Source organism: Phaenicophaeus curvirostris, chromosome 1 (assembly GCF_032191515.1).
Source record: "Phaenicophaeus curvirostris isolate KB17595 chromosome 1, BPBGC_Pcur_1.0, whole genome shotgun sequence".
Lineage (NCBI taxonomy): Eukaryota > Metazoa > Chordata > Aves > Cuculiformes > Cuculidae > Phaenicophaeus > Phaenicophaeus curvirostris.
In genome coordinates, this window is record NC_091392.1 from 31,678,880 (window position 1) to 31,697,574 (window position 18,695).

The 18,695-nt window shown below is 39.0% G+C and overlaps 1 protein-coding gene across 2 annotated transcripts in view; it reads right to left on the reverse strand.

The window, feature by feature from the left end:
• Positions 1 to 1,010: 1,010 nt before the first annotated feature.
• Positions 1,011 to 18,695, reverse strand: part of NELL2 (neural EGFL like 2) — a 147,338-nt gene continuing 129,653 nt past the window's right edge. For both annotated transcript variants that reach the window (XM_069851926.1, XM_069851917.1), the window contains exons 17-20: positions 7,956 to 8,149; positions 6,851 to 7,027; positions 4,487 to 4,711; positions 1,011 to 1,785 (exon numbers count right to left, since the gene is read on the reverse strand). In XM_069851926.1, the coding sequence (XP_069708027.1) occupies positions 1,735 to 1,785; positions 4,487 to 4,711; positions 6,851 to 7,027; positions 7,956 to 8,149 (647 nt within the window). In that variant the 3' untranslated portion in view covers positions 1,011 to 1,734. The remainder of the gene's footprint in view (positions 1,786 to 4,486; positions 4,712 to 6,850; positions 7,028 to 7,955; positions 8,150 to 18,695) is intronic.

The following is an 18,695-nucleotide window of genomic DNA, read 5'->3' on the forward strand; positions in this document are numbered from 1 at the left end:
CAGTACTCAACAGACACTAAGGCCCAAGGAACTACTTACCTGATTTCTGCAGATTTATGGCATTCCTCGGAGCTCCTGCTGTACGTGAAACACTATAAAGTAGCACCTGTCTGCAGGAAAATAATTGTGTATTGTAGAAAACATATACATGGACTTCCCTTGTAATAGTACGCAGGTAGGATATTAATTGAAGTTTTTCCTGTCCAGGTTGTATAACAATCTACTGAACTGGTAGGAGTAGAAGGAGAGAAGAGAACTGAACTTGCTGAAGAGAAATAAGGCACTTTGAGCAGAATGCGACTACTAATGCAGTATTTAAAACAAGCAGTCATTCTTGGCAGCACCTCTCCTGTTTTGCCTCCACTGTTCATGATGCATTCCTGACGATTCAGCCTTCATAGCCTGTAATTTATAAGCACTTCTTTATTTATTTCTTCCCCAGAATAACATAGCTTTAGCCATGTAGCCTCTTTTATATATTGTTCCAACAGTACAGTAATGAAAATAGGGTTTGCATATTGAAGTGAACCCCATGCACTAAGATAATTTACACAAACAAGTAAATCAGCTGTGGAGCTTTTGGCAAGACAAACCAGCCCAGCCCAGCTGGAGACAGCAGGAATCTGGAGAAGATCCCCTGTAAATCTGAGCAGATTCAAGTCACACGTAAGTGGTCTGTACCCACTCTGGGTGACAGCAACTCTCTGGCACGTAGGATTTGATCTTTAGGCACATGAATGGGCCTGCTCAGCCCACTGTAGTGACTCAGATGTATGAAATTATTTATGCATTCTCAGAAGAATAACACAGATACAAAATGATAGGCATAAAGCCGTGCGGGGCAGAAACTCCTGTACATAGAGGAGCTAGACTGGCCATACCCCACACGTATTGCCCAGCTGCCTAGTCATGCTGGCAACAAAAGAACAGTAACAACATGCATGAAGATGACACTCTTGAAAAGGAAAGACAGTACAAACATAAACTTAAGGTAAGAGAAATATTTATTTAAATTCGCACAATAACGAGCTTATACTGAACAAATTCAATCAAGAAATAATAGTAAGTGCAGTAAAACAAGGAAATATTGATGACTTTTCCCATCAGAAAACATTAAGAAGCCATGCCTGTGAATCACGGTTTTTCTTTTTTGGTTTTTTTTTGGTTTTTTTTTTTTGTTTTTACAATAACTTCTATGGTTTGTTTTTTTCAGCGCACATACTGTACATATCACATCTTAGCTGCTAGGTTCTTTATTCCTGGAGGCTTCATCCTTTTACTCAAACATCTGCTAAATTCTGCAGTGAGCAATCAAACACATTTGTGCAGATCCAAATATGATTAGGAAAAAATCTCTGCATCTGGTCAAGCGTTGGACTCTCAAAGCTTCACAAGACCCTGTAAGAGCTCCTAGTTGATTTTGGATTCTGACATCGTTATGTACAGCATTACAATGTGTCACTTTACACTAACCTAAATATTCTACATAATGATGTCAGACAGACAAATAGCCAGAAGATTTAGGCCTAATCTCATACGAAGGTTTACACACCTGAGCTTGTCTTGAGTCCCATAAATTTCACTCTCATTCAGGTAACTGAGTTCATCACATTTCTGCACTTCAGATGAAAAAACCAATCTAATTTTAATTTTGTACAATTTTTGGTCTAAAGGTCTTTTTTGTGAAGGAAAATTCTTTAACCAGAAACTGCTTGTGAGAGGTGGCTGTTGGTGTCACAGTTCCTGAAGGCACTGTGGGTCCACTGAGCAACAGACATGGCCATTCTAGAGGAACGAAAAACAGAAAGAATTGAAACAATTAATATTTTGTACAAAACAAGTAAATTTAACAAGCTCAGCCATTTGCAAACACCCATCAGATCTGAATGTACAGATTTTTAAAATACAAGACATGTACAGATTTTGATTGGATTCATGACATTGTCATCATGTCCTTTCCTTGCCCAAGGAAATGGGCTATTTTGATTCCTCTAATTGTGTTGTTTGCTGTGGTCTGTATCCCAGAGCTACAATAGTCAAACTGAAAGAAACTAGGATCAGTGGAAGAAATGCTCCTGACATATCAGGTATCAGGCATCTGTTCAAGCACACAAAGCTGGCGAACGAGGCAGGGCACTTGGGAGTTTTATTTTGATTGGGCAGAAGTGACTCTGGTTTTTATTTAACCCTGAATGCTTCAAGTTAATACATCCTGGCTGTAACACCAGCAAACATTAATTTATAAAGTTTTTCCTGGTAGTCTAGACATTCTGCTAAGATTATTGCCATTGAAGGAACGGATTGCCTATGGACATCATTAAAGTATTACAGAAATTGTTTTCCGCTGCTTCTTTTCTTGAGTCTTTCAACGCAAATAAGAAAGTTATCTTATTTTTAAATTACTCCAAGTACATTCAGTTAACTATACTGCCCAGACTGACTAAGGGCCAAAGTCTGAATAATTTAAACATTTTCTTTTGCACCTTCTGTTACAGGAGGTTAGACAATCCTACTGTTCACCTTATTTTCTTGTGATGTGAAATGGTTTTGCAGCTAAATCAGCTTTAGCTCAGGCCAAGGTTTCTGAATTCTTAAAGGATTTGTGTAAACCTATTTTGCTATAGCTTGCTTAGAGAGGCTTAGAGTGGAGCTCTGACCTTCCACGTGATGCTCTGCAAGGAAAGAGTGGGGTGACACAGAATGAAAGAGACTGAGAACTATACAAACTCGACACAGCATTAACCTGATCTAGAGGGAGAGGGCTGCTTGCATGCAGAACAACAACATTAAAATGCTGCCAATATGAGCACATAGAGTATTTCAAAACCTAAATTGCTCTGTAAAGAGAATCAAGTAAGATTTGGCATGCTGAGGGACAAAGCTGTACATCTTCACTGTCAGGCAGACTCACACCTGAGCCATATTAAATCTAAGGGGTTTGGCAGAGTATCTATTTTAATCTTATATATGTTCACAATGCAGCAGTAGATTTTATTAGTCTATGTATGTGTTTACACTGAATACAAATTAGTCAATGCTTAAGGTCCAGCCTTTGCTTAAGAGAAAAGGGCAGATGGGAGCAGCACACAAGTGGTCGTCAGCAGAACTGACACTTGGCTTCTGCATTGCCACTGATAAGCAGTACAACAATGAGGAAACATTTCCCATCACCAAACCTCAAAAATGCTTTAGAGAACAATCACACATAACCATTTATTTTAAAGATGCAGAAATCAAGGCACATCCCTCAACAAGCTGCCCAAGAAAAAAGTAACTTCTAGCACTGGAGTTGGCGTATGCCGCCAGCTACAGACCCCAGAAGCACAGGTGTGTAAGCCTGTGCCAGCACCGTTTGGGCAGCGGGTGACTTTCTTACCATTACCTGCTCCTTCAGATCACATCGTTTTCTTCTAACCACCTTCACATTCTGACATCAAGACAAATGCCTATGCTCATCTGGAACATACCACTTCCCTTGTAAAAGGGCTGTGCCTCAACAGCAGCGACTGCTGTTGCATGAAGTATTGCACCAGGCAAAGTGGAGGGAGAAGGCAGAGCTTATCAGCTTCTGCTACATGATCTCCCCATCTCTCTCAGGAGATGTTGAAGTTAGATTGTTGTTTATGGGCATCTTTTCTAAATAGTTAATTGTACCATGTAGTAGAATTTGGGAAGTATCGTGCCTGGGAAAGACACAGAAAAAAGACAAAAATTGACTGTGAATTTCAAAAATCTATGGATGAGTCGTGCTCTCTCTCTCCTTGGCAATTGTGGAAACATTCTTTGTCATTCATCAGTATTGGATGGTGGAAAACACAATTTACCTTATAGGCTTGTTTCAAATGGAAAAGCTTATTTTAACCTCCTTTTCTTTTGCATTTTTAAAAACAGATGCCAGAATTCACATAAGCCCATTGCCATTTATCTGCAATGAATTCCTTTGACTACAAAAACTAGCAAATGTTCTAAACATTATGTTGATTCTACTCTCAATTTTAAAGCGAGAAAGCTCTGTAACCCTATAATTAGCCCTTTTATTCACAAAACAATTACTATTCTTAAAAATCAATTCAATGTTCTGATAACACTACAGTACCACGCAGAACAGATTTATTGTGCGAAGTATAGCCTTACATAATTATTTGTTGCTGTATATGTTTCCAAGATAACATGGAACTATACAGTAAGAACTGTGATCAAACTTGAATTGAGTTACTCTGGTGGAAAAGCCAAGCCTACCAACTTGTCCACAGCACACAACAGCATAGGCTGCCCTCCTGCTTCTGATCTGCTAGCACATTAAACCATGTTTCTAGCACATGCAAGAGTGAAGTTAAAGAAGTTGAACACTTTTACTGTAATCTCAATTGCTTTAAAACAAGTGTGGACACCAACTACCCACTGACCAGACTCGGTGTATTAATATTTACTTGCAACAGAACAAGCTAGGAAAGAGGCATCTCAACTTAAATTTTACACTCTTTACCTTACACTGGCAGAGGGTGCACTCTGTGCCATGCTTAATCCAAGAAGATCCAGTGAAGCGAACAACGTTGGTTTCATCCAGGCAGGTTTTAGTGATGTCATTGCGCATGGTGTCTGCTTGGCAGGGGTCAGTGACACAGCGCGGGCAGCACTCATTCTCGGGGAGGACTGTGAATTCACAATCCACCTCTGGGCATGGCAAAGGCCAGCAGTCAACTTCACCTTGCTGTTTATAAATATTATGAGAACAAGAGAAGATTACTACCTCTTCCTTTGTTTCATTACCCATTCCTCTGATTCACCACTATGTTTCTGTACTGGCTAATTTTATCCATCCGGTCCAATTCAGAAGTAAACGCAGAGAACATTGATATTCACTGTCTGTGGGAGACACAGCAAGTTGGGTGCTTTTTTTCTGCATGGTATTTAGGAAGTGTATTACTTTTAAGTTACCTCAAAATGCTCTGCATCAAGTTGCAGCTGAAAATTCTCCATAAATGCCATGCGATACAGTATATGGATCTGTTCTTGTGATTTCCTACTACTGCAAATCACAGAAGCCATAACAGGGCTGTACTACAAAAGTGCTTTGGAATGTCCTGTTTCGCCTAGTTCTTACTCATATTTGGTTCACCACACAAAGCCTTAAAATTCAGCTGTTGATGGTCCAGTTTATCTTTGCCATGGTTACAAAAGCACTGGCCAAACAACAGGTGTCAAGCTACCAGTAGCCCAGCGTAGCAGGGAACATCAGCACATTTTCTGCAAGAGGACTTCACCCACTTACCATCCATTTGGGATATTATGATCAGAATACCTGAACTTTCAAACTTAAAATGTTTTCTGCATGATGGGTTTAGTACAGCCAGGGAATGAAAAGGTTAAAGCAGAGACTTGTCTGGGCCAGCATATTCTTAGGGGAAGTTACTGTATGCCTGTACACAAACCTAATTATAATGTCTAATTATTCACATCAGTTACTAGAAGCTGGGGCATCTTCTCTTCAACTCTGGACAAGGGCCAAAGTTCCAGATCTACTGGCCAAAGAAAAGACTTCACAGAAGTCATTAATGCATATTTACTTTGGAGCAGGTCCATCTCTGACCTCCAGCTCATTCAGCTCATTTGAGTACAGCTTGAGTAGCCTGGATTTAAGGAAGGGCAAAGAGTACCACATTTAGCCCTAGGAAAGAAGCTCATTCATAAAACTGTATCTAAGGCTTTAACAATGAGGAGTTCAACACCTCCAGAGCAAAACCTGAAAAAAAAAAATTTCCGGGGATTTGCCATAGGTCCAAATTTACTCCTCTTGCTACAGAAAGTATTGTGAAGTCATTCTTCTACAAAATTCTCACCTAGGCTAATTTAATTTTCCTCTTTTTTAATGACATGATGGTAAGAAAGAACAAAAGCAATCTTTAAAAGCAGTCACTAATCTTGATATTTCAATATATGCTTTACAGTGATGGACGGTACAAGAGGTAGACAATATGTTGTCACCCCCAAAAATCCCTGACAACTGAAAGAAAGAAGGCTTTAGTTACAGAAGTAACATCTTGAAAAAAAGAAACACCTATTGAGATCCCAAGCTTTAGGTTGGTTTGTTTTGATTTTAAGGCATTTAATGAAGCACCTGGGAATCTAGTTCATTGGATTTTAGCAGTGGTAACATTGAAAGCACAGCGTCTAAAGAAACTGGTTTCTTGCTGTTATTCATGATAACCTGACAAGGCAAAGCTGTTAGATGAGCTAGGTTTTACATCTGGAGAAAACCTAACTGGTTTTGTCTTGGGATTTTTTCTGTCACGGAAGCTTCCTGAGCGGCATTATGCAGAATAGTTTTTGCTCAGACTCTGAAACACAGGCATAGGAAAAAGATTACAAGCTTTAATACTTTTTTTTTAAACCTGTTTTCACTGTTTTGAAAAATAAATCAAGTCTTCTTATTTTTTTTGTTACTCAAAATGTCTGAATGAATAAATAAATGTCAGTCTATCAGCATCTTTGAAATTATCAACTGTGATAAGAAATACATATTTAGAACCTCCTTATACAGCTTCCTCATTCTTTTGAATGAGTGAACACATTGGTGTTGCTGTGTAGGTGCCGTACCCAAATGACCTCCACTCTTTGCTAAAACAATCTTCATGAGTAAATAATTTATATTATGTCTATTGTGTAAAAACACATTTTTGACTGGAACTTGACCATAGTGACAAAAATCTGTGAAAAACAGATTTTGATTATACACATACTCCAGGGGAAATTAAATGGATGATAATGCATGAAAATTAACCATTCACAGATCAGAATATCTCATATTGTTTTTCCCTGCTGCCTCTGCTGCTATTATCAGGAGCCTTACCAAACAGCGACACTGCTGACAATTCTGTACCCAGGAATCACCGCTGTTGTAGGAAAGCTCCCCACTCTGATGTAAACACTGACTGCTGAGCCTTGGGTCACACTCAGGGCAGCAGAAGAGGTCAACGGTGGGATTTTCACAATCACAGACCATTCGCCGGCACATCACATATCCACTCTGTTGTCAGAAGACATAGAGCGATGGCAGAAATTTACACAACTCCAGCAGTACTTGTACAAAAATTTGATTTTTGGCATGTTTCTAAGCCACTAGCAGCTCGTAAGTTTTTCAACCATACAATATCTCTGTCAAAATATAATTCAAACAGAGCAGAAACAATACATACAACGTAACTACCATAAAGTTTCCTTGTTGTCTTATATACATCCTTCACACAAGCAATCTTCAGGCAGCTCTCCTCTAAGGTGATAAAACCCAAGGGTGTTTATCCCAAAGGTCAAATCTTATTAACTGAACCAACTTTATGTCATTCTCATATGGATGCTAGTCAAGTCTTGCTTTAAACTTCCAGATCAATCCCTCCCTTTTGTCATTATTTATATAAGGAAGCTGATAGGTAACCTGAAATTCAATTCACGCCCATGAAACTTGAGCTGCTGAAATGCTCAGGATTTTGTAAGCAATGTATTCACTTCATCCCTCATCAGCATTTAGCTTGGGATCAAGTTCCCCACAGCAAACGTTTGAGAATGTTAAGCGGAATTACTTAGATACAGAACCTACTTCTATTTACAGTGATCTGCTAGAGATGCTGGTGTCAGCCACCACTGCCAATATGTGCCTAGACAGACAGCTTTTTTTGCATGAAAATGCTGTTACTCCCACCCAGAAAATACAGGTGGCATCCCTGCTGTCAAAACAGTACCATTATCCTTCTTCCAGTATCATATAATGAACCTCCCATGGAACTTCTCGTGCAGGTTGGAGAGAAGCTCTCCCCAAAACCTTTTATAATATATTAATTCCATTTTTCTGCAGCATCACACACACTTGAGAAGGCAGCTAAAACAGGATAGAATCATGATGCTCTGCCCTTAATTCCTACCACTAACATGCAGAAGGAGCTACTTCTATTGCTACTAACCTGGCATGAGCAGACAGAGCACCTGTCATTCTCCAGCACCCAAATCTGACCGTTGTGCTTGATTTTGTCTTCATGGATACAGTCTCCTGTGCAGTTCTTGCCATGAGGACATCGACAGTCGTACCCACCATCCAAGTTAAAGCAAACAGTGTCATTGGCACAGCTATGCCTTCCAGTCCCACATTCATCAATGTCTGCAAAGACATGCCATGTGATGCTCTTAGACTACATCCAATTAACAATATGTTCTTGTGGCAGTCAATATTAATGATTCTTGGCCATTTAAGCCTTCGGCTAAAAATTAATTTACACTTCACCAGAACGGGGAGAAATAACTTAAAAGTCCACAAAATAAATTTTTCAAGTCACATCAACTTTCAAAACGTGATACTTTGAGCTTTTCTATACATCTTTCTAAGTGAATGCTATCAAATAAGGTAGTTAGAATGAAGAAACCACAGGAAACATAAGAAAAAAAGTAATTCTCAGCTCCCTAAAGAGCATCAGTTCTTTGCAATCACCCATGAGACACACAGTTAAACAAGAAACGCTGCAGAATCTTCTTTTCCAAACCTTTTGCTGGCTTTGTCCACACATTTGAGTTCACTTGCTGAGAAGTTTATGTGAAAGGCAATGTCTGACCTGTAAGCTCATTTAAGCAAGTATACCACACTTAAAGTTGTATCATTTATAAGAGTGTGCAAACTAGAATATTTTAATTATTCGAGTTGCAGTGACACCTACAGCCCTTGTGTCTAGCACAGAAAATAAAGAACAAAAATTAATGCGTCCAGAGAATAAAGGTAAATGACTTCAAAACAATCATACCTCAAAGAACGCAAGAGTACCTTCAAAGGCCTATTACATTAAGGTACGCACAATTATTTTGCAAGGGAAGACTAGCAGCACACGCTGCTTTCTACCTGAAGAGTCTTTATTTAGCTTTTTCAGCTGTCCACACAGAGAAAACTTATCTGGGAAAAAAGCTTTGAAAGGGCATGAAGTAGAGCTATATGAGATAAAACGTGGAAAACGCTAAAAGAGAAAAGGCCAAATCTCTGGTGATTGTAAATATTGATACACTCCAAATACAATTTCACAACAGTTCACACCAAGCTCTTAATCAGAGTTTATTAAAAAGTAGGTTGTGATTTAACTGTCCAACAGATAAGTACAAGACAAAAAAAGGGAATATGGTCATGCATGTATCTTTCACCATTAGCATCAAAATGCAATAAAAACCTCAGCTTTGTGTTCAATAATGAAAATGAAACCTCCTATTAATCTCAAACACATTCAGTTTAAAGCAAAATAACACAATTATAATTTCAATTCCAAGTGTGGCTGCAAGTCAAAAAAAAAAAGTAAACAAATTGCTAACATGAATATAAATTCGGATGAAAAGCAGCAGGGAAATTATTAGAATTCCATTATATAAACAAGCAGCATTATGGGTTTCCTTCAAATATTGTGTGCAATAATACTGGCACCATCTCAAAAAAAGGTATTGCAAAATTACTAGGCTTATGGGACAGATGAGTAAAATGTTGTTTGAGAAGAACTGAAAAGAAGAGGACTGCTCATCTCTAAAAGAACATCAGCAAGAACTGATAGAACCAAAAAGAATAATGAATACTCCAGAGAAGACATGTTGAGAGCTTTTGTTCTCCATATTGACTAATACACAAGACAGGAGACGGTGAATGAAACTGAAAGACAACAAATTTATGCCTGATAAAAGGAAATAACTTTTCATAAAATGCACAGACAAACTGTGGTACTCCCTACCACAGAATGTTAAGAGGGGAAAATAACTGCATAGCCAAGAGTGCATAAAGCCAGCAAGAATATTCTATTTGCAATGCTACCAGATTTTAGAAGAGAGATGGCATTTCATGCATTAGAGTCTATGGTGCCCTTATTTATATAGCAGAAAACCAGGAACAGGTGAATCACCTCAGATCTCCCCATCTTCTACCCTGTTTTCTTCTGAAGCACCTGGAGTTAGCCACTGTTGCAATAGGGCAGAAGATAACCAGGATTATGAACCTACTTCAGAGTGGCTTTTTGCATGGACCTGAACAGCTGAAACATCACAGACATATCAGACAGAGAAACCCAACCCAAAAGCAAAGATACATAATAAATAATGGAATAGAAGGTCCTGTAGAGGTTGTGCAATCTCCAGGCCTGAAGCTTTTTAGACAAACAGCTAACAGGAATGGTTTGAGCGATGCTGATCTGTGCAGAGCAGAGGGATGGAAGAGGTACTCTCTCCTTCCTCTATTTTTAATTAAACCAAATACAACCTGGCAATTTAAAATTAAGATTACTATATACTCATTCTAACTGCTTTTAAGTTATACAACAAAGAGCACAAACACAAGTCCTATTTAAATATAATGATTCAGATTAACAGCAGGATTCTCTTTATCACTGAAGCCATTTTTAATAAATGTTTCTAACACCTGTGTTCATTTTTTTAAAACACTCCTTTGTACAAAGCTTTCACATAGCTAGTGTCATAAATGGATAATATCACTTCTCCTCCAGTTGGAGCGGGTCCAGAGGAGGACCAAGGAGATGGAACACCTCATTTATGAGGACAGGCTGAGAGAGTCGGGGTTGTTCAGCCTGGAGAAAAGAAGGCTCCGGAGAGATATTATAGCAGCCTTCTACTACCTACAAGAAAGGCGGAGAGGGACTTTTTGCAAGGGCATGTAGTGATAGGACAAGGATGGCTTTAAACTGATAGAGGGCAGATTTAGACTAGACATAAGGAAGAAATTCTTCACTATGAGGATAGTGAGACACTGGGATAGGTTGCCCAGAGAAGTTGTGGATGCCCCATTCCTAGAAGTGTTCAAGGCCAGGTTGGATGGGGCTCTGAGAAACCTGATATAGTAGAAGATGTCCTTGTCTGTGGCAAGAGGGTTGGAATGAGATGATCTTTAAGGTCCCTTCCAATCAAAACAATTCCATGATTCCATGATTCTTGACAACCTGGCCACTTAACTGAAAGCAGCCATATTTAATGAGATATTTGGACTAAGTTCAGCTGTCATGCAAATAAGAACAGTTTCCTTTATAAACAAATGGTGACCCTAGTCTGTATTTGGCACATATGTACAGGCATATTTCACAATTTTCCCATGAGGAAAATGCTTCTGAGGTTTCTTTTTCAACATTGTAATGGTTAGTATACTGTTAGGGAAAATAATTGACGTTTCATCATTGACTCTGGTATTGAGCCAAGCCTATCCAACACTGCGAACTTATGAAAAATACCAACCTTTTCTATCAGTTGTTTGGTTCATGAAAACAGGACAATTTAAATATTCCTGGTCAAAGAAGGAGCTGTTTAGGTTTTGATTCTAACGTAATCAGGAACAGCAGTATGTTCATAATGCAGCAAGACAAACACAAACTTTGAAAGCGTGAAATTCTCATCTGCATTATTCATCTACATCAAACTTCAGGTATTATCTGCAAAGAACTTGCACACAAATCATTCATGCCAAGCAAAACTTTGTTCAGCTTGTTTACTCTGGATTTATAATGGATGGTGATTTATGCTACTGAAATTTTGTTTACAGACATAACCAACTCTCCAAATTCCATAACCGTATAGACAGAGTACACCGCCCCCTGCATCTTTTCTGTCTGGAAAAGGGAGAGAGAAGGACTATAGGTTGCATATTTCCAGTATATCCAGCCACAGAGGCAAGTTAATATCATTCTGATATTGGAGTTTGGTTTTTTTTAAACAAATAACAAAAAATTCACTTCAGGCTATTTACAACACACTGCTTAGGAATATTAAGTCTCAGAAGACTTGGAGATTTGCCTCAGAAAAAAACATAACTCAAAATATAACTAGTTATCTAGTGCTAAATTAAAGATCAGTTGTTATTTATCTAATCTACAGTAAAAATTACAGCAGCTTTGATTTTCCTTTTCTTACCATCATCTCTGGACAAAACAGAGGAGAACTACCAATGAAGAAATAGTGATACATATTGCAGAAAGCTAGGAGTTAGCTGCATCACAAGCAATTTCATGCCTTAACCGGAAAAATCCTGGACTAAATTCCATACAAAATGGTGACAGTATATGCGATGGTTAAACTCCATTTGCAATATTTGAGAGACCACAAAAGCAGAAAACTCCATATAAACACACATTTCAATTGTCCAACCAGGTTGTAGCACAAGGCTGTCTTTAACAGATTTACTGACTCTTTCTTGGAACAGATAGTCAAAGAATCCCAAAGGGACAAAGCACCATTTGACTTGGCCCTGAGCAGTGTGCAGATTCAGATTCAAAATGTCTCTACTGAGCAATTACTCTATTGGTGACCAACAGTGACCACAATGGATGCAAGTTCAATACTCTCAAAGGAATTTAAAAGGCTGCAAAAAATCTCTGTGGTAGTGCTTTTATTTTTAGAGAAGAAATTGTTAAAATGATATGATAAATATTAATTAAAACTTGCAGCTAAAAGGATAAAATGTGTTCAGATAGAAAGAAGATTGTTTAAAGATCTCATATTACAGATTCAGAGTAAACATATGCCGTATTAAGGAAAAAGACTTTACGGGGGGAATACATTTGACACAGATGAATAGTGGGTGATTAGTAAGTAATAAAAGGCTGGAACAAACGGTTAGGTTGTCATAATGGAAAGTGTCCCAGAGAAGTTCCCCAGGAATCTGTGCCAGAATGTGTGCTGCCCATTATACTTAGTCATCTGGAGGAATGGATCAACAGCGAGATGAAAAAGGCAGTATTAGAAACAAAAAATTGACAGTGAAAAACAGAAGTATTTCATGATATTGACTGAGTAAACAACAATATGTCACATGAGATTTGATTGTTAGATGCATAGGGAAATACCCCTTCAAAAATCAAATCAGTCCTTTAGATCTATTCTGGAAAGAGATCTTGGGGCTATGGTGGATAGCTCTAAATAATAATTTATATAATGCTGCTCAATAATATTTTGGACCAAAAAGACCAATAAATACAATATTGATAACTACAGATGAGAAAACTCACAGTAGTTTTACAAGGAACATGAACAAGGCACAACTAGAATATCACCTGTGTACATCTTGCTAGGCAGTGACAAAGGGCTCAGAGACACATTCTGATATAGCTGATGGATAGCTGCAACTTTCCCTCTTCTGATGAGCTATCCAGACTTCTGTGCAGGACATTCACATAAACCAGAAAAAGACCTCCCTGGACATGGTTTCCTAACAGAATCATTCTGATATCAGACTGTCATCTAAGTAAAGAAAAGATGAACATGTCTATCATTGAAAAATATGAGAAAAATGGGTTGAGACGGTGGACATTTCCTTTGCTCTGAAGCAACTGATGTTTCTCAGTTACTTTAGCTCTAGGGAGTAGCATTAGCTCAGCAAGGTGACAACATAAGGATACCTGAACAGTTTTTGCTTAAGGCAAAACAGGAAGGAGTGCATTTCATAGGGAGCCCAAGCTCTTCGGAGCAGAAAGTTTGGTTTCTGTTCTTCTCTGCCCTAAGTAAATCTATCAACTGATGTAATCATTCCTCAAAGAGCAAGTGAATTGTGAATAATTTATTTGTGACTTCATGCAAGCCAGCTGTCAGAGAGCTTAGCAGATGTAGAAGATGAAGAGCTGAGACTTCAGATGCCAGTAACACCAGCTTCACCAAAATGTTGTTTCCTGATAGAGTAAATGTGTTCAAATTACTGTTATAAAACGTAGTGGTAGAGTTTCTGTTTTATTAGTCCTTTTATAAAAGATGAGAAACTCTGTCAAATTTGTACTCTGCCCACACTCCAGAATATTTAAATACTAATGTGTTGCTATATCTGCCTTCTGTCTGGTGATGTTTAAGTTGCATTCCCAAACTCAATAATGAAGCCTTAAAGCCAATAGCACTGTTTGGGATGGATGGATAAAAAGTCACTTTATCGTTTTATTTGGTGATATTTTATGATCATGAATAAAGGCAAAAGAATTTTGACAGAGCTTTGTGACTGCTAGTAAGATTGCCTGTTGAAGAGCAGTAATTCTTTGTTTTCTGTATCCTTAAGTGCTGTCAATAAAAATGCCTCTGTTGAACATTACCAGAACTGTAGAAAGATCTAAAGTGTAGGACTTGGAACTGACAGCAGTTTTTCAACTACAAGAAATTTCGTAGAATCAAAAAATGGTAGGGGTTGGAAGGGACATCTCAAGATCCTCTAGTCCACCCTCCTCCCACTCGCCCTCTAAAGCAGGTTCACCTAGAGCAGGTTGCACAGAAACATTCCCAGGTGGGTTTTGGCTATCTCCAGAGAACGAGGTTCCACAGCCTCCTGTGCAGCCTGTTCCACGCCTCTGTCCCCCTCTCAATAAAGAAGTATTTCCTCATGTTAAGGTGGAACTTCCTGTGTTCTAATTTGCACTCATTGCCCCTTGTCCTGTCACTGGGCACCACTGAGAAGTCTGGGCCCATCCTCCTGACACATACTCTTTAAATACTTATAAGCATCGATAAGGTCCCCTCTCAGTCTTCTCTTTTTTGTCTAAACTGACTGAGCTCACTCGGCCTGTTCTCATAAGAGAGATGCTCCAGATCCCCAATCATCTTCTGGCCCTCTGTTAGTTACTTGTCTTTCTTGAACTGGGGAGCCAGGAACCAGACACAATACCCCAGTTGTGGTCTCGCTAGGGCAGTGTAAAGGGGGAGGATAATCTCCCTTGACCTGCTTGCTATTCTGTTCAATGCACTGCACAATACCATCGGCCTTCTTGCCCATGAAAGCACACAGCCAGCTCATGGTTAAACTCACTGTCTATGAGGATTCCCAGATCCTGCTCTGCAGAGCTGCCTTCCAGAAGGTCAAGCCCTAACCTGTACTGGTGCAGGGGGTTATTCCTCTTAAGGCACAGAACCCTACACTTGCCTTTGTTAAACTTCATTAGGTTCCTCCTTGCCAAACTCTCCAGCCTGTCCAGGTTTCACTGACTGCCAGAGGCTTCTGGCAGTTTTATATTGTCAGCAAACTTGCTAAAGGTATGCTCTGTTCCCTCATCCAGGTCATTGAGGAATATGCTGAGCAAGATGGGGCTGCGTACTGACCCTTGGGAAACACCACTGGCCACAGGCTTCCAACTAGACTCTACACTGCCGATGACAACCCTCTTTGCCTCTTTTCATGTACTAGTTAAAATACTGGATGCACCGTAAGATAATTCAGACATCTTGAAAGTCAGCAGCTCCTCTGCCTCCTAGATTAAGAGACAAGGATGCTGATGTTTCTGGACTTTGTTCATTCATTAAGGCTTGGGAAGATCCTGGGGCTTGTAATATCCCTCCATCCTTCATTATCCTAAATTGTGGAAAATATTGTTCAAGTAGAGGCTTAGCCCTCTGTGTTTTTAAGGCAGCTGGCTCTATCACACAGAAAAGGAAGTGACTCTACTACTGCAAGTAAGATAACAGAAGAACATAACATGATATTTCACAACACACACATACAAATCAAACTTTGCAACCAAAAAGATCGTTTGAATTGGGGATTTCAGATTAATGTTTTCTAAACTTTTCATTTTTCGCCTGTCTTATTTAAAGAATGTGGTACCTGCTGAGAGTGACGGTATATTGATCTCATATTCTGTATCAACAACAGCTGCTCCCTGCCAGATACTCTGGGCAAGTCCTAAGGGGCTGTATTAATTAGGTGAGCTATTCTTCATGTGGAAGCATGCAAAATGTCCAACAACAGATGAGGTATAACCTGCACTATTTTGCAAACTAACACAGCCTCTCTCTTTAACTGGCTCTTAAACATTGCAAGGGACAAACTCAAAGGAACTTCAGAGCAAATATTAACTGGGACTGGGCATTCTTATTTTAGGATTTTGCCCTCAGTGGTTCAAGTCTTTTAATGCAATGAAGCTTGAGGCTGCAATATCTACCATCTTAGCCTGCCTCTCTTTTATGAAATGGTACGTGAGAGACAATCTGCAGAGCACCAGTAAGAGCGTGTAAAGAAACTATAAAGAAAAGCTGTAGGGGGGCAAAGAGGAAAGTACCAGGTAATATGCCATGCTGAATGCTATATTTACATATATATAAAATCTAAGACTTCCCAGAGCCATGCAGTTCTCGAAGATTAAGCATCTGATCTTTCTTTACATTTCTGGAAATAAGATGATGCATAACATAATTCTATTTAAAGAAAAAAAGAAAGAAAAAACCTGCAAGCACTAGTAAGAGGTTGAAGCCTCACAGCTGCATCTCACATCATTTCTCTTTGTAACTGTTATACAGACCACAGGTCTACCTAGGAGTATAATGTGAAAAACTAATAGAAAAGGAATCTCTAGGTCTTCCATTGCTTACAGGCACAATAAAATGGGATTATGAATTTCTGCGTTCAAGTACATTAGTCAAAATACTCAATATTCTCAGTCACGCTGAAGTAGCAACAGTAGTCAGGGTCAATATGTACGTAAAACAGACAATTCAGGAACTATTATTTCCTTATCAAGCACTGACAAAGCCTAATGCTACCAAGGAGCTAGGAATATTTAGTATGATGTCCCAATGGGACCATTTCCTGCAAAAGGGGTAGGTGCAGTTTTGGGATTCTGTTAAAATAATGTTTAAAGGAAATGCTCCTGTGCTTCTGTGATCTTAACAGAGGTATTTCCACCTGAATCTTTAAAACCGGAGACTTTGCTGAAACAGGTTGATGACCAGCACTGATCATAGAAATGCTTTCTGTAATACTATAAGCACATGTCCAGGGAACACAGACAGATGCAGATTTGAGGCAGAAAATATCTGAACTCACACTTCCTTGGCTTTTAAAGTTTTTCTCCACTGAAAGAGGGAACTTTTGGTCAAAGCAACTAAAGCTTTGACCAAAAGAAAGATGAGCCAAAGACAAGTCTTGTAGGCACTCCATATAAACACTACATTGAAGCATTCCTCATAGAAAGCAAAATAGACAAGCACTCAAAGAACATTTCCTAATCCCAAGAGGTTTAAATTCTCTACTCTCTCAAAAAAGAAATCAAGGCAGGACAATTTTCTCTTCAGAGTAATTCAGCAATATTCCTTCTACAACTCTGCATGCTGTAGCACTTGCTCAGGCCAGAAAGCTTCAGAGGACACTGGTCCTCCGCCTGCAGCAAGATCACATAGCTACAGGTGGGAAGTGGAGAACTGAGAATTGAAATATATAGCCTGGAAGCTGCTTCCCCATTACAGTGAGTATCTAAAAGACCATCCACCAACAGCTCAATCTAATCACCTCTAACTAGAGGATACTGAAGAAGTGACAAAAGAAATCCATTTTCTTATGTCTTTAATCCAAGCAGGGTGATCTCTAATAGTGTGAAGATCTGACAGTAGAGAAGACAATTGCTTTTGCATTACTGTGCTCTGCTACTGGAAGTTCAACTTTCCATATTGCAATGGATTTTAGGCTGTCTCTTCTTATCTTTTTCAGGTTTTATTTTCTGAGACACAATGTCACAGGCTTTGATCCAATAAGAAGTGATGTAGTAAGACTAATAAAATATTTAACCTTCCTCGCCACCTCAAGCTGCTAAACATTCCAAAATTTGGAGCTGCAATCAATCAAATTGGAAGCGTTCCACTGTTAGTGACTAGGCTTATCAGCAATGAAGATAGTTTCCTGGCATCTGTGATTTAATTCTAATTATTTGTTATCCTTTGTGTATGTTTAATAAATTGCTGCGGGCACTTTCTAGAAATGGTCAAAGCATTCCAATAATTGCCACTTCTGCATACATGTAGCAATCCCCATGTTCCTTTTTTCCTTAGCTTTTCATTTGCTTAGAAATTGCTGCTTAATCATTGCTTATTTACACACATCTTAACAGAACCACTTTGTATCACTTATATCTCTTGAGACAGCACTGACAAACCACTATCTTTAACCCACCAGACAAATGTTACATTGACATTGAAGATAAAATTTGGAGTATAGAGACTTCTTCCATAAATGCCTGGCTAAAGTATTACCTGTGCTGCAAGTGACAGAAAGGCAATGTTATAATCAGGGGGGTCACGGCTTCTTCCTTGCATCGTCTTGTCCTAACACCTGGCCAGCTAACACTGACATTTATTTAGTTCTTGACAAAGAAAGCACGGCTAATGAAAGCAGTGGCTGACTCAAATAGCTGATTCCGCCTGGGAATACAGGCTTTCAGCTGTGGTGAAAATGTGTTGAAATAAAGTATTGATGATGGGGATAACAAAAAAGGTCATTCTCACTCCTGGAGAACTGTCTGTGTGTCTGCCTTAGTAAAATTAATTCAATAGCTTTCCTTTGGGACTGATATAGCCAACCAACGTGAGTTTAAACAGCAAGGCAGGAAAGCTTACATTGTGTGAGCATTCAGAGACAGGAGGGTTCTCCTTTCTCCTAATTTTGCCCTAAGTAGTCCACAGCAAAAGAAATTAGTTCGTTTTCTTATTTAACAGCAGCAGCATACAATATCTTAAGAGGTGAATAATATTCCATGCTAAGAGATCTACATTTTAAAACAGCTGTGTTCTTACTGACCTGCTGTTCTAACATCATTTATAAGCAAGGAGATCCTTCTCATTTCCTTATCTCTCCTGTCACTCTCTTGTCACTTGCACCTTGCCCAAGCCCCAAGTCCACCGTGCTTCCCAGTTTGTAAGGTGGTTCTTCAGATCACAGCTTCCTACAAGCAGTT